Consider the following 27,225-nt stretch of genomic DNA (forward strand, 5'->3'; position numbering starts at 1 on the left):
TTCCTCCCAGTTTGTGACACTTCAGAGTCACAGAGGTCCTCTGGCTTTCCCTGAAAAAGAGCCTCATTTGAGTCCAACTGTGTAGCAGGAAATTCCTTAACCCATGTATTCTTACACTTAGAGAATACAGGAAGAGGGTTTTGTTTGCTTTTACATTATGTTCTGTTAGCCAGTAAGCTCTTTGGATGCAATTTTCTACAAAGCGTGGGGGAAATGGCTAAGTGGTATCTCCTGGCATCCTAGTTGTCAGTGGATTTGCATTCTGAGAAAGGACAAGTGGATCAGAGGAATCTCCTATGTTGTTATCTGGAACTGGCAAAACCACCCCAGAGACCAAGCCCTTCCGGTACAGTGCTTGCCTCCAACATGGGAGGTTGACATACTAAACAGAACTAACAACAGGTAATTCCTTAGCTCTTCATGCAACAGCCAAGCTTCACTCCACATGACCATGTGACATTAGATGGCTAACAGTTGGCCTTTACATTAAAAAAAAATTTTTTTTCTTTTTTTTCTGAGACAGGTTTTCCTTGTGTAGCCCTTGCTGTCCTGGAATTTTTTCTGTCAAGCAGGCTAGCCTTAAACTCAAGAGATCCACATGCTCCTGCCCTCCCCAGTGCTGGGCTGTGTGTGCAGCCCTCACCTCCTGGCTATGTTTTAATTATCCTGCAAAGGTAAAAGTCCTAGCTATACTCTCCGGAACCTATATGCTACCTGCAACAACACTTAGTACCCGGGGTGGAGTGTCAATTTTGGAAGATTATTAACCAATACCCAATAAGACAGCCTTGAAAAGCGTAATTTAACCCAGAGAGCCATTAAATGGCTGCATTTACAGTGGTGGGTGCCCTCTAACACAGCAGGTGCATGGATCAAACCCACTAAACACTGCCATCATGACACCAGCACATCAAACCTTTTCAAGTCTCCGTGATGTGTGGCTTGGAAGAGTGGTAACACGGACCTCAGCCTGGTGGTTTTTACATTGGATGGTGTCTGTGACTGATCGCCATCTGTCATGTGTAGACCAAGTGGGAATTCTTTCAAGCTACACTGTTGAGGTACAGAGGTTTTATTTTGAGGCGGTAAGACTTTAAGAGATTATGTGACTGTACGGAGATGAAGTTATCCTAATACTGGAACCTTTCCATCAAAAGGACCAGCAGGGAGGGAGAATTAATACACATTTATAGTTGTAGCACTCTGGATGAGGAGTTCAAGATCATGCTTGGCTACAACAAAGTAAGTCTGGGGCTACCTCTGGCTATGTGAAAGCTTGCCTCATAAACACACACCAAAACCACCAACAGTTGTGTGTTTAGAAAAAAAAATCACCTTTCATAACTGGAAAAGACCTTTGATTTACAAAAGGGTGTTAAAGGAGATAGCATACTTGCCTCTTACTGAAAGCTGGCTGGCCGAAAATATACCAGATTCGTACATGTTATTTTTAGAAACAGACCATCTCTCAAAAGACATAAGCATAAAGTATTCGCACATAAAAATTGGATATGTAAATCGGATGTCTGCCTGACTGAAATACATTCTCGGTATGAACGACCGGGTCTTCCAAACTTGTGTAGATGACAATGACAAGGACCTAAGCACCTTAACATCACAGTTGGTTTGACCATGCTTTTGAAGGTCCAAAATCAGACATGCCTGATTGATAACGGTTATTTTGGTTTGGGGCTCTGGCTCTCCAAACCTGGGGACTGAATCCAGGGCCTTGTGCATGCCAGGCAAAAACATTTCACCTCTGAGCTGGAACTCAAGTCCCTGTAGTTGGTTTTTTGTTTTGTTTTTCAAGACAGGGTTTCTCTGTGTAGTCCTGGCCGTCCTGGAATTCATTCCATAACTCAAACTCAAGAGATACACCTGCCTGTGGACTCCTGAGTGCTGGGATGAAAGGTGTGTTCTGCCCAGCCAAGCCTGCTGTTCTCTCTTCTGTACAAGGGTTTGGCAGAGCCAGGGGTTCTGAACACGTCTGACTCAGCTACAGTAGGACGTCTACTCTGATGCTGGCTCGGCAAGGACTGAGCACTTACCTGCCATTGACACAAAGATTCAGTGTAGGATCTGAACAGGTTAAACCAGACATTGACAGGATGATTTTATTCTTTTTTGAGAATGGCTTATTTTTTAAATTATTTAAAGGTTTATTATTTTTTATGTGTACAAGTACTTTGCCTGCCTGCATGCCCGTGTACCACGTGTGCGGTGTCTGAAGTGACAGCTGGTTGTGAGCTGCCATGCAGTACTGGGATTTGAACCCATCCTCTGGAAGAGCAGCCAGTGCTCTTAACTGCTGATCCTTCTTTCCAGCCCCAAGATCTTTTTTTCTTAATGTAAGTCCACAGAATGTCATAAAGGGTAAGTGCTGTATTTTGTAAAAGTCTATGTTCAAAATCTGGAAGAAATATGCTAAGGAGGCATTGAATCTTTAGCAAAAGGGTAAAAATAAACTTTACAGTGTATGAACATAAGGAGGTGACCTAGAATAACTTTCTATAGACTTTGAGAAGCTGAAGAATTATCTAGATCAAAAAAACATAACATTCTCATCATTCTGGGTCAAGAAGCAGCACCGGGGGCACTGTTACAAACCAGTGGATGCTCCTGGCATCGAATGCCTTTGCCTGGTTCTTTCTGCTTCAGTCCTTCCCTCTTCACCCCAATTCCCAACCACTCCACTGGCAGGCCACTCTGTTCTCCCCTAGGCTCTGGTAGATGAGTGTGTGTACATTTACAGTTAAGTCTGCTGAATGAGCTGGCAATGCGAGAACTGGGGGGTTCTCCTAGCTGGACTGCAAGAAATCCTGCCTGTCTTTTTTTCTTCTTTTCTTTTTTTCGGAGCTGGGGACCGAACCCAGGGCCTAGCAAGCGCTCTACCACTGAGCTAAATCCCCAACCCCAATCCTGCCTGTCTTATTAGAATTATATGCATTTCTCTACAGGTGAACTGGTTTGGATCAATTACTCGTGATATATAAAAATATACTATTTTTTAAAGTTCCCTTTAGCTCCACCTGCTGAGGAGGTTAGGAATGATGAGGATCTTCTCTAGGCTGAAGTTTAAAGAACTTTTAAAAAGCAAATATAAATTAATAAATACCCAGAGGGTATAGGGGGTTGGGGAAGGGATGGGCAGTACCAAAGGCAAATGAATACACACTGGGTCCGTCCACAGTGGTAAAGAACAGGAAACGGGTGCTTCAGATTGTTTGTTTAAGACAGGGTTTCTCCGTGTCCTGGAACTCACACTGTAGACCAGGTTGGCCTCAAACTGAGAGACCTGCGTGCCTGTGTCTCTCCAGTGCTGGGATTAAAGATGTGCACCACTATTGTCTGGTAGTACTTCAGATTTAAGAAACAAAATACTTTCAGAATTTCTAAAGGAGAGGTGCCTTGCAGAAGCTTTCTATTAGAAGGAGCGAGACACCCACACGAAATGCTTGGGGCTGCACCTGACACCCTGCTCATGGTACCAAGTTGTGTGCAGAATGAGACTCAGCACTGCCAGACAAACTTGAGGGAAGATAAGGCTTTCCAATGTCATGTAAGATCAAAGATGGAAAGAAAACACTGCAAGTGATTAGTTTTATGAATATTAATCCTTGCCACGAACAAATAGATATAGTAACAGGGACGAAATACTGAACTCATCTCAAAGGCTGGCCATTCACACAGAAACCTACACTGGCAGACATGGGTGACTCATGCACATTTTACAGCAAAATATTAAAACAAAGAAGCATCTAGATTTAGGCCTTTTGCCATTTTCAATACAAGTAGCTTTGAGTATTCTAATCTGAAATTTTTTGTTTGTATTTTTAATGTTAACAAATATAGAAAATATTTATGACCAGCTTTTTCAGAAACCACTCAGGTTTCTGGACAGAGATTTTAGGGCAAGTGGAACAGCATCACAACTTAACTTCCTGTGGTTCATTCTCCAGGTGTCGGGCGTGACTTTGCTTACTGGGAAAGACAGCTTAGACCTCAGCACTGCCAAGCCCATCAGTGCAACACACTGCCATCTGACCAGGGGCATCCTTGTGTGTCAGTCTCTTTAGTCAGAGACACACGAAGCACACAGCAGCCATGCTGAGTGACTAAAGGAGATCTGCAGCAAATCACTGACTTCCTTTGGAAATATTTTCCAAGAACAGCCACAACTCTGGTCACAGGAAGGAGATTCCAAAATCTCTCCAGGAGAAGGAAGGTTCCAACCTCTCTCTAACAGGGATCTTCTTCCAAACACTTCAAGTCTGGTGTTTCTGCCTCGGCTTCCCTATGGATCTGAAATCTTTCCTGAAACACGAGAGGCACTTTATTAAAGTCCCATCTACTAGAACTCCAGTCACAAGATAATATTTGCTAAACAAAGTAATAACATTGCCCTTTAACAGACATTATTTACAAGGATTTTTCCTTTAATATAAAAAAGTGTAACTACAGCAGTCCAATGTACAAATACAAAAAAGTTATCATACTAAAAAAAAATGTACCATAATACTGTACATACAAAACTGTTCAACAAGAATGATTTAAATATATCTGTTCTTCTCCGGATCTGGAAGACACAGCTTAGAGTTCTGCAACTGCATTATTGCTGAGAACCTGTGCCTGGGAACACTGTGTTTCCCGCTCCGGACTCATCCCAGATCCACTTTCAGTCCCCTGAGTTTGGATCACGAGCCAACAGCATCCCTGAAGATAACCAGAGCCAGATGTTTACTCAATGGGAGTCATCATTCAGCAAGTTGCTGCTTACCATAAACTATGGAAACCCAAGCTTTAAGCCCAACCAAGATTAAATCCAGACGGAGGTCTTCCCATCTCCTGATTTGCTACTAATACTGCTTTTGTTGGACCCAGATTTGGACCCCACTTTGGCCTTCTTTTCCCGAGGACCATGGGGGTTGTTCTGGTGATGGTAGGCCTGGATTGCTAGATCCAAGCGTTCCTGGGCCATTCTGATCTCCCGCTGCAGGGTCTCCAGATCGGCCGGGAGGTGCTCCTCGTGGCTGCCGTACTGCTGCTCCTGGGCGATATTGGCTTTGTTCTGCTTGTAGGCAATCTTAGCATTGGACAACTCAGTGTACTGGATTTGATCTGGTTTGACAGCAATGTTATAGCCTGGGGGAGCAGATGGTGTATTCCAAGTGAAAGGATAATTATAAGCACCCGGATCATCAAGTTCCCTCCTTTTACTGTTTAGTGAGTCTCGAATGGTCCCAAACCCTAGATGAAGCATCTCCCAAATGTTAAGCAATAGGCAGAGGCCTGTGACACCATACATTATCAGAAGGAAGATGGTCTTTTCAGTGGGTCTAGAAATAAAGCAGTCTATCTTATGAGGACAAGGAAGTCTGCTGCACACATAAAATGGGTGTACTTGGAAGCCATACAGGAAATACTGCCCTATGAGAAAGCCCACCTCAAACACAGTCCTGGCTAGCAGCTGCAACACATAGATTTTCATGAGCCCATCCTCACGAATGCGTCGGCGGCCATCATGCTTGGGTTTTGGTTGGCTCTGCTCTTTATTTTCTTTCTCGCTTTCTAACTCCATCTCTGGGTACATCATAGGATCCTCTTCATGGTCCTCTTCCGTTTCTTCCAGAGCCCGGTGCTGCTTCCAACGCATGGCATAGGGTTTGCTCCGAGCTGCCTTCTTGTCTGCCTCGCCGTGCTCCATTTTGGCAATCTTGTGAATAGCATATCCCAGGTACATCACAGAGGGAGTAGCAACCAGGATGATCTGGAATACCCAGAAGCGCACGTGGGAGAGCGGGGCAAAGGCATCATAGCAGACGTTCTCACAGCCCGGCTGCTCTGTGTTGCACACAAATTTGCTTTGCTCATCATAGTAGATGGACTCTCCTCCTACCGCAGTTAGGACAATTCGAAAGACAATCAGCACAGTGAGCCAGATCTTCCCTACAAACGTCGAATGGTTGTGTATCTCCTCTAGCAGGCGAGTCAGGAAGCTCCAACTCATGGTGGTGGAATTGGTTTGCCCTGGAAGGTGGAAAGTACCAAGCAGGGGAAATCAACAAACACTAAAAATAGTTGTCTATTTTTGGTGCCCAGTCCCACAGATAATCCAACCCTAACCACGTAAATTCATAGCATCTCTGGGGACACTGCAACCTGAGAGGTTTCCCATTGCAGACTCAGAGTCGTACAGACATCCAACTATCACTGCCCCTCACAGCAGCAGCTGGGGGCCAGGCAGCACTGTCCTCCATGCCTGCACACACACGGTCTTGTTTGTTCCTACTTCACTGACGCTGTCTCAGAGGCAGCACACCGTGTTACATACTTAGTGTGTTCTGGACATCCAGACACTGGGGTAGCTTTCTGGTCCAGTCATAGAGCTTACCATTTTAAAAAGGGACCCTTGGGTTGGACTCCATTACGAAGGGCAGTTTACTAGAAAGCTTAAGTTTTAAAGCAGGTAACAGAATGTTAAAAGTTATTAAGAAGCCAAGAGTGGTGACATCCGCCTTTAATCCCAACACTTGGGAAACAGAGACAAGGCAATCTGAGTCCAATGCCAGTCTAGTCTACAAAGTTTGTTCCAGGACAGCCAGAGATACATAGTGAGCCCCTCTCCTTAATGTTTTTTCCAAAAGTAATTAGTGACTGGTGCAGCTGCAAACAACCAATGATGAGCACTAAGTAGAAAGGAACCAAGGGGTGCTCCCTGCTAGGCCAGCTATCAGGACAGGCCCTGGTTTTGCTCAAAAGTCCACAATTTTTTTACTGGGATCCGATGTCCTCTTCTGGTATGTCTGACAGCTACAGTGTACTCATATAAAAATAAATAAATCTTTAAAAGAAAGCCTTTTGGGGTTGGGGATTTAGCTCAGTGGTAGAGCGCTTGCCTAGCAAGCGCAAGGCCCTGGGTTCGGTCCCCAGCTCCGAAAAAAAGAAAAAAAAAAAAAAGAAAGCCTTTTGTTAGTTTGTTTGTTTTTGGAGAGAAGGTCTCACTGTGTACTTGTGTCTGTCCTGGAACTTGCTCTGTAGACCAGGCTAGCCTCCAGAGTGCTGGGATTAAAGATGCACACAACACCTTCCTCCTACTTTTTATTTTGTTTTTGTTTCTCAGACAGTGGACAAATTGTTGCCTAGGCTGACCTTTGAACTCAAGATCTTCCTACCTTAACCTTGAAATACTGGAATTATAAGTGTTTGCCACTATACCCACTCTTAAAAACAGCCTTTTAAAAGCATTTTAAACAGCATTTTATCCCAACATTCTTAGGCCCATGCCTAGAATCCAAGTCACAGGTTAATCCCTAGAGAAATATCTGACCCAGTGCACACCACACATGGAAGGTTCCACCTCCTCTCCCACTGCTGACGAGCAGACTGGGATAAATCACCACCACCAGGTCAGCTCCAACACTCACCTGTTAACCAGAACCTCCGTTACCCAAAACCTCCTTTCAGACTCTGTGCTGTGTTTGTTACTTTCCCAAATTCTCTCTGGAAGAGAAAAAGAAAAGATCTGGTCATAAACTTCCTCCCACAGAAAACAATGAGTCACTAACATGTCACTTTCAGGAAGAAACAAAGTTCTCTGTGTGCTACAGGGGTCACTCAGAATGAGATGGAAACAGGCTTGACTGTGACTACCACTCTTCTCTCCTCCCAAAACAAGTGACAAGAGAAATTAACAGTGACCTCAATGTTTTTAAATCATCAGGCTCCATGAAAACCTGATAGGGGCTGGACAGATGTCTCAGCAGTTAGGCTCACTGTCTGCTCTTCCAGAGGACCTGGGAGCAGTTCCCAGCATCCACTTAGAGGCTCACAATTCTGTTAACTCTAGTTCCAGGGGATGTGATACCTAGTTTTGGCCTCTGCAGGCACCAGATAAGCACACAGTACACATACATACATCCAAGCAAAATAAATCAACTTAACTTAAAAATAAAAGAAAATCTAGGTCGATTCCTCTGTCTCCTGTGTGAGATACGTGTCGACCCGGGATCCCGCTAAGACCTGGGATCTCGTTAATAAAGCTACCTCTTGCTGTTACATCAAAAAAAAAAGAAAAAGAAAAAGAAAATCTAATAGGGAAACGATTAATTAGTGAAAATTCAGCACTGCTGGGCAGGGTGGCGAATAGCATTTGGAAGAGCAAGGCAGAGGCAGGCAGATGTCTTAGAGTTCCAGGCCAGCCAGGGTTAAAAGGGAGGCCCTGACTCAAAACAAAGCCACCAATGAACTTTGAAGATTCCAGCAGAAAACAAAAGCTGCAGCAGGCTACCAAGGCCTGCCTCGCTCACAGCAAGCGCTTCTCACTAAGATTTGAGCAGCCCAGTAGGAGCAAGCGGTTCTGCTCAAACACCCACAGCTGGCTCCTCACCGGGACACCACCTCCACAGGAGGTGATTTACAGATCCAATGCCTCACAGAGTCAGGGAAAGAAAACACCTGGACTGTGACTCAAAATATAAAAAGTGAATTTGAGGTCAGATTGGTCTCCACAGAGTTCCAGGCTGGCCGGCTACATACAAGACTCTTGTCTCAAGACAACAAAACAAACCAATGAAGCAGAAATCAGTGTCCATTATTAAACTCTGAAAAGCTGAGGCCAAATGTCATCCATAAGACACCAGCTTTGTTCACTATTATCATTTTATTTAACAAATAAACTTAAAACAATTCCTGAGGCTGGACCTGGTGGTGCATAACCTTTAATCTCAGCACTCAGGAGTCAGAGGCAGGCAGATCTCCCTGAAGTCTGAGGCCAGCTAGTTTATGGAATACAGACCCTATTTCAAAAACAAAAAGAAACCCTGAATATTCACAGTAATTTAACAGTAACTTTGGATTTTGTTGTTGTTTTACTATGGGAGAGGGCGGGGGAGGGGAGATTCCAAAACACCCATGAAACAGTAAGTCAGAGACAACTATGTCGAATTCTACAAGTGAAAAGCTGACACTTATGTTAAACTAGTGGGTGACAAGGCAGGGTGATCAGGAGGTTAGAACCAGGGGCTGGCGGGCTGGTGCAGTGGTTTAAAGCAGGTGCTGTTGCTTTGATGAGGACTCAGGTTTAATTAGCAGCATCCACATAGCAGCCTACAACTATCTGTAACTCCAGTTCCCAGGGAATCAACATCCTCTTCTGGCCTCCCCTGGAGTCAGGCGTACAGACAGTGCACACAGAGACAGATAAGCAGGGAAAGGAGTTCAGACCGAGGACTAGGCATGCCTTTAAACCCAGTACTTGGGAGGCAGAAGCAGGCAGGTCTGAGTTCAAGAACAACCTGGTTGGTTGGGGATTTAGCTCAGTGGTAGAGCGCTTGCCTAGGAAGCGTAAGGCCCTGGGTTCGGTCCCCAGCTCCGAAAAAAAGAAAAAAAAAAAAGAAAAAAAAATAATGGGGCAAAGAACAACCTGGTTAACATAGTGAATTCCAAGTCAGCCAAAGCTACATAGACCATAACAGAAAAAGAAAGGGGGGTGGAGGAGGAGGGTCAGCATGGGCTATACAGGAAAACCCTCAAAGAACAAAGCAGGCAGGTGGCACTATAGTTGTGAGCCAGCCTGCTGCCTGCCTTCTAGTAGCTTACTCATAAACAGTTTTGGGTTGGTTTTTTTTCTTTTTCTTTTTTTCGGAGCTGGGGACCGAACCCAGGACCTTGAGTGCTCTACCACTGAGCTAAATCCCCAACCCCAGGTTGTTTTTTTTTTTTCTTTTCTTTTTTTTCGGAGCTGGGGACCGAACCCAGGGCCTTGTGCTTGCTAGGCAAGCGCTCTACCACTGAGCTAAATCCCCAACCCCTAGGGTTGTTTTTTTTAAAAAGGGAATTTCACCAAAATCAGACAGGACTTTGAGCTAACTGGATCCATCAAGTCTTCTGTCACTGAATACACAAGTTATAATCCATGTGTGTGGGTTCCTATGAAAGCCAAAGGCAGCTAGATCTCCTTAGAGCAGTGTGATAGGTGTCAGGTCCCCTGTAAGACTAGCACACACTGTTACCTGCTGAACCAGTTCTCCAGCCCCCAGTGTACAGCTTCTACATGGATACTTGTATCTTCATGCTTTTACAGCAAGGGCTTTGACCCACCGGAGCCATCTCTGCAGCCTAATAAGTGAGTAGCTTTGAGGACTTACAGCCATGAAAATATTTCCAATCGGCTTTGCATTTCAGACAATAACTCGACTTTTTTGGCAGCAGAAACTGTAAGGTATAAAATACCATTTTAACACACCCAGAATTGAGTCTTGTGCACTAGTTAAAACTGAAACCTTAGCAATGCTGAACGAGGCCAAGGGCTGAGGTTGCAGCTCAGTTGATTGAGTGTTGGCCTAGCATACACAGCCCTGATCTGATCCCGACACCACGCAAACGGGGCACGGTGGCACATCTCACATTTAACTCAGCATTTGGAATGTGGAGGCAGGAGAATCAGGGGTGAGTTTAAGTTCAAGGCCAGCCTGGGATACACAAGAGCCTGGGAAGAATGTCGGGAGAAAAGGAGAGACAGCTGAAACATTTGAGCCTTACTTTCTCTCCATGGACTTTTTATAGGATCACAGCATCATGCAGCTACATCCTGAAGTTTATGCTCTTGACTACAAAATGTCTGAGAGAAGAGAATCTTTTTTTTTTTTTTTTTTTTTTTTCCGGAGCTGGGGATCGAACCCAGGGCCTTGCGCTTCCTAGGTAAGCGCTCTACCACTGAGCTAAATCCCCAGCCCCGAGAGAAGAGAATCTTGATATTTGGTCCTATATATAAAATGCACACAAATTATTTCATCTGTTTCTTAATTCTGTAGAGGTGAGATATACCAACAACATAAGAGAAACTACAGCACAAGAGCTCTAGAGAGATGGCTGAAAGGCTAAGAATATCTCCACAGAACAGCAGCTCTGCCCAACATGGTGATGCACAGCCTCTGTAAACCTCCAGTTTCCAGGCGTTCTGATGTCTTCTGGCCTACACAGTCACACAGCACTCACGTGCACATGCACACATGCACACACACCCTTAAAATGCTTTGGCTTTCATGATTTCCTCCGGTCTTTACCTTGTGAACCCCAAGTGTAAGTCAGCACTGACTGGGCTGGAGAGGTGGCTCAGTGGTTAAGAACACTGACTGCTCTTCCAGAGGTCCTGAGTTCAAATCCCAGCAACCATATGGTGGCTCACAACCATCTGTAATGGGATCTGATGCCCTCTTCTGGCACATAGGTGTACATGCAGATAAAGCAAAGTACTCATATATAAAATAAACAAATCTCTTTTAAAAATAGCATTATCTTACAAAGGACCTTAAGAATAAATATATGTGTTTGAATATGGCTTGAAAGTGTCTCCTCCTAAACTTGTTGGAGTCTTTTTTTTTTTTTTTTTGGTTCTTTTTTTCGGAGCTGGGGACCGAACCCAGGGCCTTGCGCTTCCTAGGCAAGCGCTCTACCACTGAGCTAAATCCCCAACCCAAACTCGTTGGAGTCTTAGAACAGCCAAGTGGAAGCTCTCTAGGCCGCTGGGGTCCTTGGCCTCGGAAGGGAATGGTGGTCTCTTGCACTTAATTCTGGGGAGAGGGAGGGAGTTTAGCAGTCTGACCCTGAGCCCTGAGTTGCTCCTGCCACAATTTCCTGCTGCTGCTCTGCCACCTATGCTCTGGTGACGCTCACCAGAATCAACCAGAAACTAGCACCATGTCCGTGAAGCCCCAAACTCTGTGCTAAATGAGCCATTTTTCTTTGTTTTTGGAAACAAGTTTTCTTTGCTGTAGCCCTGGCTACAATTCAGTCCTGCAATTCAGAGATCTGCCTGCCTCTGTCTCCTGAGTGCAGGGAATAAAGGTGTGGCCATCTTGCCCATCTTACAAACCTGATTTTTTGATTTTGGGTTGGTTTGGGTTGGTTTGGAGTTTTCAAAACCAGGTTTGTCTGTGTAGTCCTGGCTGTCCCAGAACTAGTTCCTGCAGACCAGGCTAGCCTCAGAATCAGAGATCCATTTGCCTCTGCTTCATGGGTGTTGGAATTAAAGGCATACGCCACCACTGGCCGGCCATATAAACCTGATTTTAAAAAGCAGTTTTCAGCATTTAACTCTGTCTCTCTGCTTACTAATTCTAACATCTCATAAAATGGGTGATGGGCAATCTTTCTAAATAACTTCCATGGGCTTCCAAAGGACTAGCAGAATCACCACTAATTTTTTTTTTTTTTTTTAAAAAGAATACTACGGGCTGGGGATTTAGCTCAGTGGTAGAGCGCTTACCTAGGAAGTGCAAGGCCCTGGGTTCGGTCCCCAGCTCCGGAAAAAAAAAAAAAAAAAGAATACTACTACAGTTCATGGTGGCTCATAAGTCACAACAATTCACACACCCACATACATACTGAAAAAAAATACATCTGCTTATAAAACAATTATTGGACCAAATATATTATTTTTAGTCTGTTTTCCAAGTAACTTAAGATAGAAATCTACCTTGTCTTATACTACTAGCAGTCTACCAGAGAGTTATGTTAGATTCAAAATTCATAACAATTTTCTGTTATATACTATTAGAATCAAGCAAAATTTTGGTGCATTTTTCTGTTAAGTGTTCACAGGATTTTTCTTTTCTTTTTTTTTTTTAAAGATTTATTTATTATATATAATTACACTGTCACTGTCTTCACATACACCAGAAGAGGGCATCAGATCCCATTACAGATGGTTGTGAGCCACCATGTGGTTGCTGAGATTTGAACTCAGGACCTCTGAAGAGCAGACAGTGCTCTTAACCACTGAGCCATCTCTCCAGCCCAGGATTTTTCCAAATTAAGTATAAAGCATGCTGTTTGGATAATCTCAGGTAGTCTATTACTGGGTCTCCACAACACAGGAGTGAGAGTTGGATAATGTGTGCAAGTTGTCCAAGATCATCTAATGACTGAGTGTCATAAAACCACAATGTCAAGTCTTGCTCTGCAGTTTGGCACTTACTAGTGATGTCCTTACACTTGAAGCTGAGGTGTAGCTCAGGAGTGGTGTTCACTTTGCATGCTAAAGGGCCTGGCTGGATTCCCAGCATCACTCACACACCCAGCATAAAAGGAACCACATACAGGTTTCATGTAAAAAGGACTTCAACCCAATCCTTGGGATCTGATTTATATAAGATAAACGCTCAGGGCTGGAGAGATGGCTCAGTGGTTAAGAACACTTGCTGTTCTTGCAGAAAACCCAGGTTCAGTCCCTACTACCCACATAGTAGTTCACAGCCATCTGTAACTACAGCTCCAGGGTTTCTGACAACTTCTTCTACCTCCTTGGGCAGCAGGCATGCAAGTGAGACACAGATGTACATGCAGGCATAACACTAATATACACACAATAAAATAAATAAATATGAAAAAGGACCCTGGCCTCCCTTAAAACAAAACAAAACAAAACAAAACACTTGCTAAGAAGAGGAAATTTCAGAGATTAAGATCTTAAATGTAGAATAAATCAACCTAAAGCTAAAAACAAAATAAAAATTCTCCAAGACTCCTTGCAACCAGTAGGGACAGAATTGCTAACTTGGTAATGTCTGGAAATTGAAAAATCAGTGCACTCAGTCTGGGAACAGCAAGGCTGAGACAACTGTTAAAGGGAGGTATACCAACCCTTAACACCAAGTCCTGAGAGCTGTGTCTGGACTCCAGGCAACCAAACATATTACCATGATTCTATGAGCGCCTCAACTTTTTATCTTGTCACCTCAACTTGACTGGGTGCCCCTAAAGACAAATGCCAGATCCTTACCTCAACATCTCAGACAAGGAAAAAGTACATTTTAGTTCTAACTATACTAATCAACAAAAAACAGATGTATTTCTTTAGTACCTGCTCTATACTCTTTGTTACAACCTTTTATACTTTTCTTCTTGATTCCCATTTCATCAGTTTGTCTCAAAAAGAGAGTAAGTAAGCCTGGCAGTGGTGGCACAGGCCTTTAATCCCAGCACTCAAGAGGCAGAGGCAGGCAGAACTCTATTGAGTTCAAGGCCTTTGTGGTCAGTTTCAGGACAGCCAGGGCTACACAGGGAGACCCTGCCTGTCTTAAAAAAAAACTAAAATAAAAGAACAAAAAGGAGACACACACACACACACACACACACACACACACACACACACACGGACGGACGGAGAGGGAGAGGGGGAGAGAGGGAGGGAGAGGGGGAGGGAGGGAGGGAGGGGGAGGGGGAGGGAGGGAGGGAGGGGGAGGGAGAGGGAGGGAGGGAGGGAACAGGAGAACCCTCACAAGGCAGTGACTTTTGTGGCTGGTTTAAGCAGAAAACAAATTGTTGTACATCTAGTGTCAAGCTGGAAGTTAAGCATTTTATTTTCAAGTTTCAGTTTCTCATCTTTGTTCAACATTTTTCTGAAACCCATTTGTTTGGGTCCCCCAAGATGTTTCATTTTGGCTATAGCTCTTTCAATCCTGTACCTTATGTGGCTCTCACATGGGGTGGGGTGGGGTGGGGACAACAGAAATATGATTAGCCTTCTCTATCTACATATTCAGTTTTTTGGATTTTCAGCATCTCTGTGCTGGCCTTGCCTAGTCTAGAACTTGCTTAGCTTCCTCTTCCTACCTCTAGAATAAAAAGAATACCAAAAATGGTTCAAGGAAACCGTGGGATGAGCAGTAACTATAGTACCACGCTTCCTTTTACTCTTACACTAGCTGCTCATCCAGAGAACCTGGTTTGATTCCCAACAGCTACACAGTAGCTCATAACTACCTGTCACTCCAGTCCTAGGAGATCTGATGCCTTCTTCTGGCCTCTGAAGGCATAAGACATGTATGTGGTACACAAGACATACACGTGGGCAAAACACCTATACACACAAATTAAGTATATTTAAAATTAATTTTAAAATAAAGTAAAAGTCAGATGGGGGTTTATTGGATGGTTCAGCAGTTAACAACATATCCTGCTCTTGTAGAGGTACAGAGTCCAATTCCCAGTACCCACATCAGATAACGCCAGCTTCAGATCTAGCACTCACATATACAACCCACCCAAAGACACACATATATACACAGAATTACAGATAGAATAAATCTTTCTTCTTTAAAAAAAAAAAAAAAAGGGCTGGAGAGATGGCTCAGCGGTTAAGAGCACCCGACTGTTCTTCCAGAGGTCCTGAGTTCAATTCCCAGCAACCACATGGTGGCTCACAACCATCTGTTATGGGATCTGATGTCCTCTTCTGGTATGGATGAGGACAGCTACAGTGTACTTATATATAATAAATAAATAAATAAATCTTTAAAAAAATAACTTTAAAAAAAATAAAAAAATAAAAAAAAATCTTTCTTAAAAGTCAGGCAGATTAGCTAAGGCAGCAAAGTTTATAATCATAGCACTGAAGCAGGCCACTGAAGCAGGACATCACTAGTCCGAGGCAAGCCTGGGATATAACATGATCCCACGTACGTCTGTATATCTTACTTAACACTAGTGGAAGAAATCTGTAGCACAGTAGTTATTCACTCCTTAAATAATAGACATTACTTACATGGCAGACACCTTAGAGGAGGGACTCTACACCACAAGACCTCTGACTATCTAAGCTAACTAGAGCCTTTCAAGAGCAAGAAGAGGAGGGACACAAAGCATGGTAGACTCACTGAGTCGAGACAGCCCAGACAGGCAGAAGCAGGAGGTCATGAAAGTAGGCTGAGGGTGGGTATACTGCACAATTCCATTTATATCAGCACCTTTCCTGGCTGAATGTGGTGTGCACCTTTAATCCCAGCACTGAGGAAGCAAACACAGGTAGCTCTCTGAGCTCAAAGTCAGCAAGAGACATGCATGGTGAGAATATTTCAAAAACAAAAACAACAACAAAAACAATAAAAATACTTTTTAAAAAATCTCAAACTCAGGCTGGAGAGATGGCTCAGCAGTTAAGAGCACTGACTGCTCTTTCAGAGGTCCTGAGTTCAATTCCCAGCAACCACATGGTGGCTCACAGCCATCTGTAATGAGATCTGATGCCCTCTTCTGGTGTGTCTGAAGGCAGCTATAGTGTACTTATATGTAATAAATAAATAAATCTTAAAAAAGAATCTCAAACTCTTATTAATTTCCTTAGTTATATTAAGTTCATTTTTTTTCTTCCTGACCATATGTGTCTTTGATTCTTCCTCTTTTTTAGACAGGGTCAAATATATTCCAGGCTAGACCTGAGACTCAATGTATAGCTGAGGTATCCCCCCATCTCTACCTCCCAAGTACTGGAATTAATGATAACTTGTCGGCCAAGAGTTTTAGGTGTCTCTGGGTACAGAACCCAAGGGCTTGCTGGATGCTATGCAAAAGCTCAACCAACTAGTGCCACACCCTTAGCCTGGCGATCAGTACCTTAAAATCCTAATCTCCTTTCTAAACAAAAACAAAATCTAAGATGAACTAAGTGATTGACTCTTAACCCCAAACTTTGTGAAATTGAGCAGAATGGGCCAGTAGCCAAGGCAGTGACTTCACAATGTGAGCTGTGTGCTACAGGAACCAGGTCTTTCTTGGTACTCACTGAGGCCAAAGGAGTCTCAAACCCACTGGAGCATTCCAGGTGCCTGGGAACTGAGCTGAGGTCCTCTGCCAGAGCAGAGCATCTCTCCAGCCCCTTTCCATATTTCCAATTGTGACATAAACGGAGAATATCAAACTGATTGATTCCCAAGGTCCCATATAGCTTAATATTATCTTTGGCACAATAAAACCGAAAAATAAACCATAAAATTCAGCACTCCAGGGTCAGGAAGAGAAGTAACAGTGGTAACATTAACAATAATAAGATGTAAAAACTTCATAAAGATATTTCCCAAACAGTCATTCTAGAAAAGACTAAATTTTAAAAAATTCCAGCCAGGCCTGCCATGATCCCGAGGTACGGACCAAGGATCCAGGCATCCCATCACAAGGGCTGAGCAATCCACTGAGAATCCACTAAGGACTCGAGTCCCTGAATGACTATGCTTTATTGTGTAGACAAGGAATCAATTAAAGGGTTTACAATGAAGTTTTGTTTAACTGGCACGTTTTAAGTGGAAGTTAATTGCACACCAGTGATAATAGACACCTAATAACTAGCTGGTGACAATTCTAAAAAAGAATTATGGCAGCCAACTGACAAACAGTAATCTATGCAGCATAAACATGAAAACAACTTGTTTTCAAAAGTGTTCCTGGCTATGAACAACATTTGAGAATCACAAAATATAATTTATCATGAATCGAATTATAAAACCTTCTGAAAAGAGAGGCATCTGAAATGTTGGCTCTATAAACCAACAAGGAAATAAAACACACCATTGTGAGCTGAAGTGCCAATTTATACTGGCAAAGAGCCATTCTGCTTGAATTCAAGAACATTCAGGAACCAGCTGGGAAAGTATGGGATAGCACACTCACCCACAATGCCTCTTAAGTGGGCTGTCTGCATTCAAAAGGACAGTGCTGGAATCCATGTCTAAAACACCCTAGGCTTAGATCAAATCAAGAATTCTAAACAATGTCCAGTCTTGGAAAATAAACATTTCCAATATTAACTAAGGCTTGTAGAAGTTCTCACATCATACAGCAATGGCAACTGTCATCTGGTCTATCTCTTGAAAATATCAGAGCAATCTTTATCAAGAACTGAAATACAGCTGGGCACGGTGGCACACTCACGGCAGAGGCAGGACGGTCATTGTTCAGTCAAGGACACTTGGTCTATACAGTCTCTCAAAAAGCTACTCTCCCCCAAGAAAAACTCTAAAATACCATCTTTCAACCAGTAATGTTACATTTGTAATTATTCCTAAATTAATATAGAATATTTGCTATAATATTTTATACAACTTGTTATAAAGGTCTATAATGAAATAATATACAATGACTTTGAAGGGGCAGGGGTGAGGGTAGATTGAGAAAGGGTCTTACTATGTCCCTGGCTAGCCTTGACCCTCCTGACTCTACTTCCCAAATGCTAGGATTACAGCTGTATGTCAACCCCCATCTACGACTTTTTAAGAAAGTGTATAATTGTTCTTTGAGGGGCTACAGAGAGCTTAGCAGTTAAGTGTTTGCTGCTCCTGCAGAGGACGATGGTTCAGTTCCCAGCGCCCACACCACAGTTCCTCTGTACTCAAGTTCCAAGGGATCTAATGCTGTCTTGTGACCTCTGAGGAGTCTTGAACGCATGAGGTACATATAACATACACATAAAATCAAGTGAAAATATTTTAAATACATTATTTGTAAGTCAGTAAGCAGTGCTCCTCCGTGGCTTCTACTTCAGTTTCCGCCTCTAGGTTCCTTTCCTTACTTCTTGCCATGACTTTCCTCAGTGATGGTCTGTCCCTAGGAAGTATAAAATGAAATACCACCCACCCAGAAATATTATTTGAGACGGAGCCCTACTAGGCATGACAGTCTAGAAGTTACAATCCTACCACAGCTGTCCAAATTCTGGGATTATAAAAGTACTATCATGCCTGTCTTAATTATTTTATATAGCACAATACAATAGTCAAGTATCTACAAATATCTAGGTAAAATTCAAAATTATCTAGACAAATCCAAACATCTAAATTAGACTGAAAGTAGATTAGTGGTGTCTCATTCTGTGAGGTGGGCGAGGATTACTTTAGGATAGTAACACACTTCCCAGAGGAACAAAAGTATTCTCAAATTAATCACAGTGACGGTTATGTATCCTGGCAGATACACTGCAAACATTCTTGCTAATTTTATTTTCTTCTTTTTAAAATGTAGGTGTATTTTGCCTACATTTGTGTCTGTGTACCACACATGTGTGCCTGGTGCCTGTGAAGATCAGAAAAAGGCATCAGATCCCCTGGAACTGGAGTTATAGATGGTTATAAGCTGGTATATGGGTGCTGGGATCGAACTCATGTCCTCTGGAAGAGCAGCCAGTGGTCTTAACGGAGCCATCTCACCACTCCTTTTATGAGCTTTAAATTAGAGGACTGGAGTTCAGTTCATAGATATAAGGTAAAAATAAATATTAAAAGAGAGAGAGTGGGCTGGAGAGATGGCTCAGTGGTTAAGAGCACTGACTGCTCTTTCAGAGGTCCTGAGTTCAATTCCCAGCAACCACATGGTGACTCACAACCATCTGTAATGGGATCTGATGCCACTGACCTTTGGTGTGGATGAAGTCAGCTACAGTGTACTTACAGATAAATAAATAAATCTTTAAAAAAAAAAAGAGGGGTTGGGGATTTAGCTCAGCAGTAGAGCGCTTGCTAGGCAAGGCCCTAGGTTCGGTCCCCAGCTCTAAAAAGAAAAAAAAAAAAAGAAAGGAAAAGAGTGACATGTAAGATTTTAATTTTTTCTTAAGAAAGCGCTTAACATTTTAACTCTTTAGATACCAATTAGATAATACAAGTAACAGGTGAGGCCTCCAACAAATAGAGAACAGAGGTAACCCCGAGAGAGGATTAGCTCCAGTCGAGACAGCCTATCAGGCTGGCATATTTTTTAAAAGAACTCTTCAGCCTGAATTTTCATATGCAAGTTTGATTTTTTTTGTAGACTTACTGAATAAAATATGGTAAGATGAAGAAATGGGGCTGAGGTATAGTCAGTGATAAAGCACTTGCCTGACATGCACAAGGTCTTATGTTTAATTCCAGCATCGGGAGGGGAAAAGATGTGCATATACAAACACACTCCTTCATGATTTTCACAAATTACACAGACTCACGTGACCAACACGGAGAGGAAGCCAGCTCAGCCAGTAGCACAAGCCTGACAACCTAACTTCGACCCGAGGGAACCCATGGTGGCATATATCCGTAATCGCAGCATGGAGATGGGAGGTAGGAAGAGTAGAGTGCAGAAGCTCAGAGGCCGTGAAGCCGAGGTCTGCTGCACAGCAGACCACCAGGAAAGACCCTGCCTCAGTAAGGTTCAGAGAACTAACTCCCAAAGTTGTCCTACGACCTGCATCTGTGCATCATGGCATGAACCTGCCTACACACACATATACACAATTTAATTTTCTAATTAAAAAGAGGTAAATTATCACACCTAATATGTGTTTTGTTTTTAAATGGCTGCGTTTCTGTAGACAGCACTTCACGTAGTCCAGGCTGGCCTTAAACTTCCTATGCAGCCAAGCAGGACCGAGCTCCTCCCCGTCTCCTGGGCTCTGCTTCTGTATGACATTACAAGTCTGTGTTACCACCTCCAGCCCAAGTCCCCGAGCACCACAGCTGCTACCAGTACCCTTTGCTGATTTTCATCCAGTACTGAGTATCTGGAAGGAATTTACTTTTATTTGAAAAACTGATTAAAACAACCACCAGAGGTTAAGGATTTGGATCAGGAGAGTAGAGCGCTTGCTTAGCACACAGGACGTTTAGGGCTTAATCCCTCTGCACATATACAGTTAAAAAAAAAAAATCAGCTTCAATTACGAGTTCCATTAAATGTTTATTTGCAACATGAATGTTTTACAATTCTCATCTTCTAATCACGTTCCTTCATATCAAGGGTTCTTTCGTTGGGATATCAACATGCCATGAGATTTAGCTTATGCTCAATGGACCTATTCTGTAGTATTAATATATAGTCCTAGACACGCTTTTAAAAAACCCAAATGTTACTTTACAGTTTTATGGTTAGCTATTAGAATTTAAGAATGCTACTCTGTACAGATCTCCTTTTTCTTTTTCCTATCTTAAGAAATTATGCTCATATATATGCAATTTCAAACCTCCAGGGTATGTGTGTGGAGGGGGTAAGTTTCCCCATGAAAAACACATAAAAGCAGCCAGAAACAAAGCTCCTAATAATTGAGGGTTTCTGTTGTGGTTCAAATAATAAAACTATTTATTCTAACAGGATATGGTGCACACCCGGACTCCAGCACCTGGGAGGTGGAGGCAGGAAATCAGGAATTCAGGGCTATGTTCAGCTACATGCTAAGTTCATGCCAGCCTGGGATACATGAAACCCTGCCTCTAAATACCCAAAATGAAGAGAGAAATGGCCTTGTAGTCTATGTGCATTATCAGCTTTCAATGACAAGGATAAGCCAGAAAAAGGAGGCTGGATGGGTTTTGTTTATGGCATCAGCTTCAGTTCAGCTTCATGTGGTGCCATTCCTTTGGGCAAACAGGGAGTGTGTGTGTAGAAGGACAGCATAGCACCCAGGACACACAAAAACAGGAAAGGACCAGGGTCAAAGTGCACCTCCAAAGGCACACGGCCACCTCCTAAAGCATCCATTCCTTCCCAACAGTACCATCAGCTACACACCAACGCCTTCAACTTACACTTAGCGGTGGACACCTAAGATGCAAACCATAAATTATACATACATACATAATTTTCATAGACATATTGCTCACTTTTATATTCTAGGTTTGAGTACAACAGGATGCAAAGGTTCCACAAAACTCACTTTTTCCTAACCTATCTCTTCCATTCCTGTCTTAATGTTCTATTGTTGTGAAGAGACGCCATGACTACAGCAACTACCTCTCCCTCTCTTTTTCCAGGCAGGGTTTCTCTGTGCAAGAGCCCTGGCTGTCCTGGACTCCATTTGTGGACCAGTTTGGCCTCAAACTCACAGGGATCTGCTTGCCTCTGCCTCCTGAATGCTGGGATTGAAGGCATGAGCAACCACCAAACATCTCTATGGCAACTCTTTTTTCTCTTTTTTTCTTTTTTTTCAGAGCTGGGGACCGAACTCAGGGCCTTGCGCTTGCTAGGCAAGCGCTCTACCACTGAGCTAAATCCCCAACCCCCTCTATGGCAACTCTTAAAAAAAAAAAAAAAAGACTTATTTATCTTATTTATGAGTACACCATAGCTGTCTTCAGATACACCAGAAGAGGGCATCAGATCTCATTACAGATGGTTGTGAGCCACCATGTGGTTGCTGGGAATTGAACTCAGGACCTCAGTGCTCTTAACTGCTGAGCCATCTCTCCAGCCCCCTCCATGGCAACTCTTATAAAGAAAGCACTTAATTGGTTACAGTTTCAGAGGTTTAGTCCATTATCATCGGCCAGTGTTCTCAACCCCAGAGCCGCTTCTTTAGTCTTGTTTTGTTTTGCTGAGAGAGGGTCTCTCACTGTGTAGTCCCTGGGTGCCTTGGAACTCACTGAGGTCCACTTGCCTCTGCCTTCCAAAGTGCCAGAATTAAAGGCAAGGGCCACATGTCCAATTAAAAAGAAACATTTAGGGGCTGGGGATTTAGCTCAGTGGTAGAGCGCTTACCTAGGAAGCGCAAGGCCCTGGGTTCGGTCCCCAGCTCCGAAAAAAAGAACCAAAAAAAAAAAAAAAAAAAAAAAAAGAAACATTTAACCTGCTCCAAAAGCAGCTGGCAAGAAAGCATGAGGAGGCTACACAAAGAATAAAGGTTCTTTTTGACTGAAAAAAAAAAAAAAAGAAAGAAACATTTAAACTGACACACAACAAAACAGCACTATCTTCACATACAAGGCCACTAACATACAGAACAGTATATAAACGAGGTGTGCACACCCATAATCCTTAGCACTAGAGGTTAAGGCATGCAGACAAGTTCTGAGGGCAACTTGGGCTGTATAGGGGGGACTCTGTCTTGGAAAAAACAACCAAAAGAAAACAAGAAAAATACATAGCAAGACTTCAGGTAGATGAGCTAAAGCTTTCTCAGAAGCATTTTACTACACCAAACAACTACAAAGAAAAAAATTAGTGGGCATCAACTTGCTGAATACATAAATGAAATAATTATAAGCCAGGTGCCAAGGGTACTGAGATAGCAAAAGTAAGATAGTACTTTAAATATTACAGAACACACTATACAATCTAATGGTGGCATAAACATTAAACAAATAAGCAAAATTTCCTAGAAGAGTCTGTATATAGTCCCTAGGCTAAACTAGAAAGAGGAAATAGGTTTCTTTGTATTTAATTTTATTTTATAAGTATTTTACTCATATGTATATCTGCATGCCATTTGTGTGCTTGGTGCTTGCAAGGTCAGAAGACAGCATTAAGATACCCTTGGAGGGGTTGGGTATTTAGTTCAGTGGTAGAGCGCTTGCCTAGCAAGTGCAAGGCCCTGGGTTCGGTCCCCAGCTCTAAAAAAAAAGAAAAGAAAAAAAAAAAAGATACCCTTGGAGTGGGGCTGGAGAAATGGCTCAGTTGTTAAGAGCACTGACTGCTCTTCCCAAGGTCTTGAGTTCAAACCACATGGTGGCTCACAACCATATGTAATGAAATCTGATGCCCTCTTCTGGTGTGTCTGAAGACAGCTACACTATACTCATATATAATCAATAAATAAAATATTTAAAAAAAAGATACCCTTGGAGCTAGAGTTACGGATAAACTGCCATGTCAGTGCTGGGAATTGAACCCATGTCCTCTGCAAGAACAAGTGTTCTTAACCACTGAATCATCTGTCAAGCCCTGAAAGGTTTCTTGACAGGAGTAAAGGACAAAGAGTTGCTTCTGGAGTAAAGGAAACAGATGTAGTGCATGCAAAGACTCTGAGCTTTAAACTTTCAGGGAGTAGGAAAAAGACAAGTATGGCACAGATAAATGGAATAAGGGGAAATGTGTAAGCAGGGCTGGAGGTGTAGCTCTGTGGTCCTGTTTGTCCATCATGCCCTGGGTTTAATCTCTAGTACAGAGCAGAAGGAAAAGACTACGACTGTAAAGGCAAACTTAGTTAGTAGAGTGCTTCTCTAGCATGCAAGACGGTTTTGGATGGATCTCCAGCACTGAATACCAACCGGGCACTGTGGCATACACTGTCAACTCTAATTCTATGAGCACGTGGGAAGAACGATGCAAGACTGCCGTGAGTTTGCAGCCAACCTGGGGTAGAATAAAACCTGTCTCAAAAACAACAACACCTCAGAACATATCTGGACACAGACAGAGAAGAGCTAGGTTTAGACTGAGAAGAGAGCAAGACCAAGATCCTCAGGTAAAGTCATGGGCAACATCAAAGAAGGGACAACATCCTGAGGAGCTGGAGCAGAATCAGAACTGCAGGGGAGATGGTGGGATCTAAGCCCACATAATGGGCAATTAGAAATCCCAGGTCCAAGAAGGAGTCCAAAGGAATTCCCTAAAAATAGAGTCTAACTCCACTTAACTCCAAACATCCTCAAAAGGTATGTTACAAGTCATCGTGAGGTTACAGTTAATTCAGTCACGACCAGTTAGATCCCACAAAGACACAGATAAAAAAAGCCACAGAGTATGAGAGTTAAACACTATTTAGAGGTTAGAGGATAAGAACACTATGTGAAATTTATTTCATTTCCATAGGGGGAAAACAAACTTATTCTAAAAGTTTGTGCATGTTCTTCCCCCCAAGAATTTTAGATAATTTCCAGATTGGTAAACTTTTTTTTTTTTTTTTTGCATATTAAAACACTGAGAGGAAAAGAAGGTTGGTACTGGTCTTTTGTCTCTTCAATGCCTAGCTCTGTCCCAGACAAGTACTTATTGGGGAAAAGGTTGCTGGGGTACAGCTCAGTGACAGAGCACATACCTTGGTACAGTCTCCAGGACCACAAAAATGTTTGTTGAACTACCTATAACCCATCATTCCGGAGAGTCAAGCAGTAGGGAGTTCAAAGCCACTATAAGCTGCATCCCAAGTTCCAGACCAACCCATACCACACAATGATACCCTGCTTCAAAGAATAAAATCCAAAAGTAAAATGTAATCTTTAATGAGATCATCTCACTGTTGTAGGAAACCCTTTGGGCAAACACATTCCACGGGTCTATAAGCTAACCCTTTGCCAAGGTGTGCTGACAGCCAACCCCAGACCTTGTAAGACAAGAATTTACTGCTGTATGGAAGCCAGTATTCAATAACTCCTCATCCATTCTTTAGTAGTATGGGTTCTAACAGAACTAACAAAATGAAACCAATGTTTTGAGACCATAACAAATCAGAACATATTTGCAGAACATATAATGCCAGTTTTCTCTCCAAAATGCCTTTTGCCCACTGTACTCTACACCCGAAGATCTGGTGTAACCAAGCCTTTTACCCTTTACCCAGAAGAATTCGTTCTAATTCTTTCATGTGCCATTACACAGCCCTTAAGAAACTCTAACTGTGAATGAATCCCTGTTGGCCCCAGACAAAACCCTCAATTTTAACAGAAACAATTAATTTAGTTAGGAGCTAAGCAATCAAACTTATGGGGCCTTTTTGTCTCTCTTTGTTTAGCATTCTTGCTCCAAAAAATACCTACCAACTGTTCGCAGGGGAAAGGATTTGATCCCAAAATTACATTATTAATCCTCTTCTCACAGACACTCATGTACTACAAACTGATTTCTGCTTAACAGAGAATTAAAATCTTTCGTTTACATGGCTTTGTGCGGCGCTTTCACATACACACACTTGTAAGGGTGCACAACAACAACAACAACAACAACAAATAACGTTTTAGACTTAAGACATACACAGGATAACTTATCCAGAATTTGGTCTACCTTGAGTTCCTCGATGGCACCCAGTGTGGATGAGAAAAAAAATAAAGCACGAGCACAATGAAATCTGTAGCGCTGCCAGTCCCCGAGGACCAAAAATGACTTCAAATGACAAAAAAAACCAAATTCACCCACTTCGCAAAAAGAAAAGCAATCCCAAATAATCCGAAAAGCGGGGAGGAAGGACCCCAAATTCTAAACACAAGTCACGTAAATCTTTTCAACTCGAAAATCCAAACGCAGCAGCCAGCCCAATCACAGCATTAGCGCCTCCTCTCTATTTTCAATCTGGAGAGTCAACGAAGAACAATTAAAAAAAAAAAATCAAACCCACGCAGAGCTCCAAAGTTTTACGAAGTGAGGATAAAGTCATCTCAAGTAAAGAAAAGGCGTCCAGCAAGAGGCGACCGGCCGGGTCCTCCCGCCAGCCCCTCTCCCGCTCCGAAGCGCTCGAACCAAACCTCCAGTAAAAAAAAAAAAAACCTCCGAGGGGGACAGGGGACCCGCCGGACACCGCAGCACGCTGCCGAGGAGCGGTCGCGGCCGTCAGACAAAGACTAGCCCGCCCAGCGCCAGCCCGACCCGGGCCCCCAACCGCCCCGAGGAGTTGCGGGAGCGCCGCCGCCCGCTCCCGGTCTGCCCGAGCCGTTTCCCTCCCAATTTGGGAACCGCGCGCCCGGGGACAAAGAGGGCGGGCGCGCCGGCGGCGGGACGCGGGTGGCGACGCCCCTCGGGGCTCGGCGGGCGCTCCTTCCCGCCCTGCCGTCCCCGGGAGCCCAGCCCGCCGCCGCCGCTTTCGAGGCGCCTCAGAGTTCGCCCGGCCGCGCCCGGCCCGGGGCCCCTCAAGCCGCCGCTCACCCGGCGGTGGGCGCCCCCGAAGCCGCCTCCTCCACCGGGCCTCGGCCCGTCCCGCCGGCCGCCGCCTCATGGGCCCCGCGTCGCCATCACCTTCGCCGCCTCGCCGCCACCGCCGCCGCCACCGCCCTCTTCGCCTCAGCCCTCAAGCCGAGGCTGAAGCCGCTCCGGCCGCGCCCGCCGCCTCCTCTCTCCCGCTCCCGCCGCCGGGACCCGCGGGGAGGCGCCTGCGCACTGCGTGCCGCGGTGGGGGTGGGGGCGTCCCGTCTCGGCCTGGGAGCGGGGGCGCGGCTGCACGTGCGCCTCGAGTGGGAGGGGGCGCCCGGAGCGCGCGGCCCCGCGCCGGCGCCAACTTTCCGTGGCCGGCCGCGCGCGTTCCCGGGCGGTCCCGTACGCGGTGGGGCGCGCGGTGTCGGGAGGACCCCAGCGCGGGGAGCCCGGGTGGGCGGCTGACTTCGAGCGCCGCGGGCTCATTTCCTGTGGCGTGATTCCCAGAGAGGTCGGCCACTGACGGCGTGATGGAGACACGCCTCACCTGAGTTTCCAGGGTCCGACTGTAGAGCTCCACCGTTATCTGGTGCGCTAGGTCAGGGCCTTGGTCCAGCGGATCTCGGGATGCTCATGGCCGGTCTAGGCTCTGCTCTGCAGTAACTCGAAGAACCTCCGGGGCTTCTCGGCCAACCATCCCCGCCTGGTGGAATCATGATTTTTACAGGCGGTCTACGTAGTTTTGAGGTCCTGGATTTCTCGGATTAGTAAGACCCTAATAGGCCATTTCCTCTTAACTCCTTGCATCCCAGCAGGATCCCAATTAGAAGACTTTTGAAATGCACATGGACAGGAATTCCCCTGGTTGAAACTGCC

The 27,225-nt window shown here is 44.1% G+C and overlaps 1 protein-coding gene across 7 annotated transcripts; it reads right to left on the bottom strand.

Moving 5' to 3' along the window:
• Positions 1-4,418: 4,418 nt before the first annotated feature.
• On the bottom strand, positions 4,419-27,225 carry Gjc1 (gap junction protein, gamma 1). Of its 7 annotated transcripts, none has more exons than XM_039085311.2 (4): positions 26,365-26,503; positions 10,011-10,212; positions 7,425-7,500; positions 4,419-6,027 (listed from the first exon to the last, which is right to left on the bottom strand). In XM_039085311.2, the coding sequence occupies exon 4, from the start codon at positions 6,005-6,007 to the stop codon at positions 4,817-4,819; it is 1,191 nt and encodes a 396-aa protein (XP_038941239.1). In that variant the 5' UTR covers positions 6,008-6,027; positions 7,425-7,500; positions 10,011-10,212; positions 26,365-26,503; the 3' UTR covers positions 4,419-4,816. The 7 variants fall into 7 exon arrangements, with proteins under 7 accessions (XP_038941239.1, XP_063124562.1, XP_038941238.1 ...); XM_063268492.1 differs by having other exon boundaries at positions 7,425-9,293; positions 9,422-10,212; XM_039085310.2 differs by lacking the exon at positions 10,011-10,212 and adding an exon at positions 25,510-25,794.

Source organism: Rattus norvegicus, chromosome 10 (genome assembly GCF_036323735.1).
Source record: "Rattus norvegicus strain BN/NHsdMcwi chromosome 10, GRCr8, whole genome shotgun sequence".
In the NCBI taxonomy this organism is placed as follows: domain Eukaryota; kingdom Metazoa; phylum Chordata; class Mammalia; order Rodentia; family Muridae; genus Rattus; species Rattus norvegicus.

What these genes read in the sequence shown, in the direction of transcription:
- Gjc1 (XM_017597049.3), bottom strand. Translation starts at nt 6,007, where the DNA reads ATGAGTTGGAGCTTCCTGACTCGCCTGCTAGAGGAGATACACAACCAT.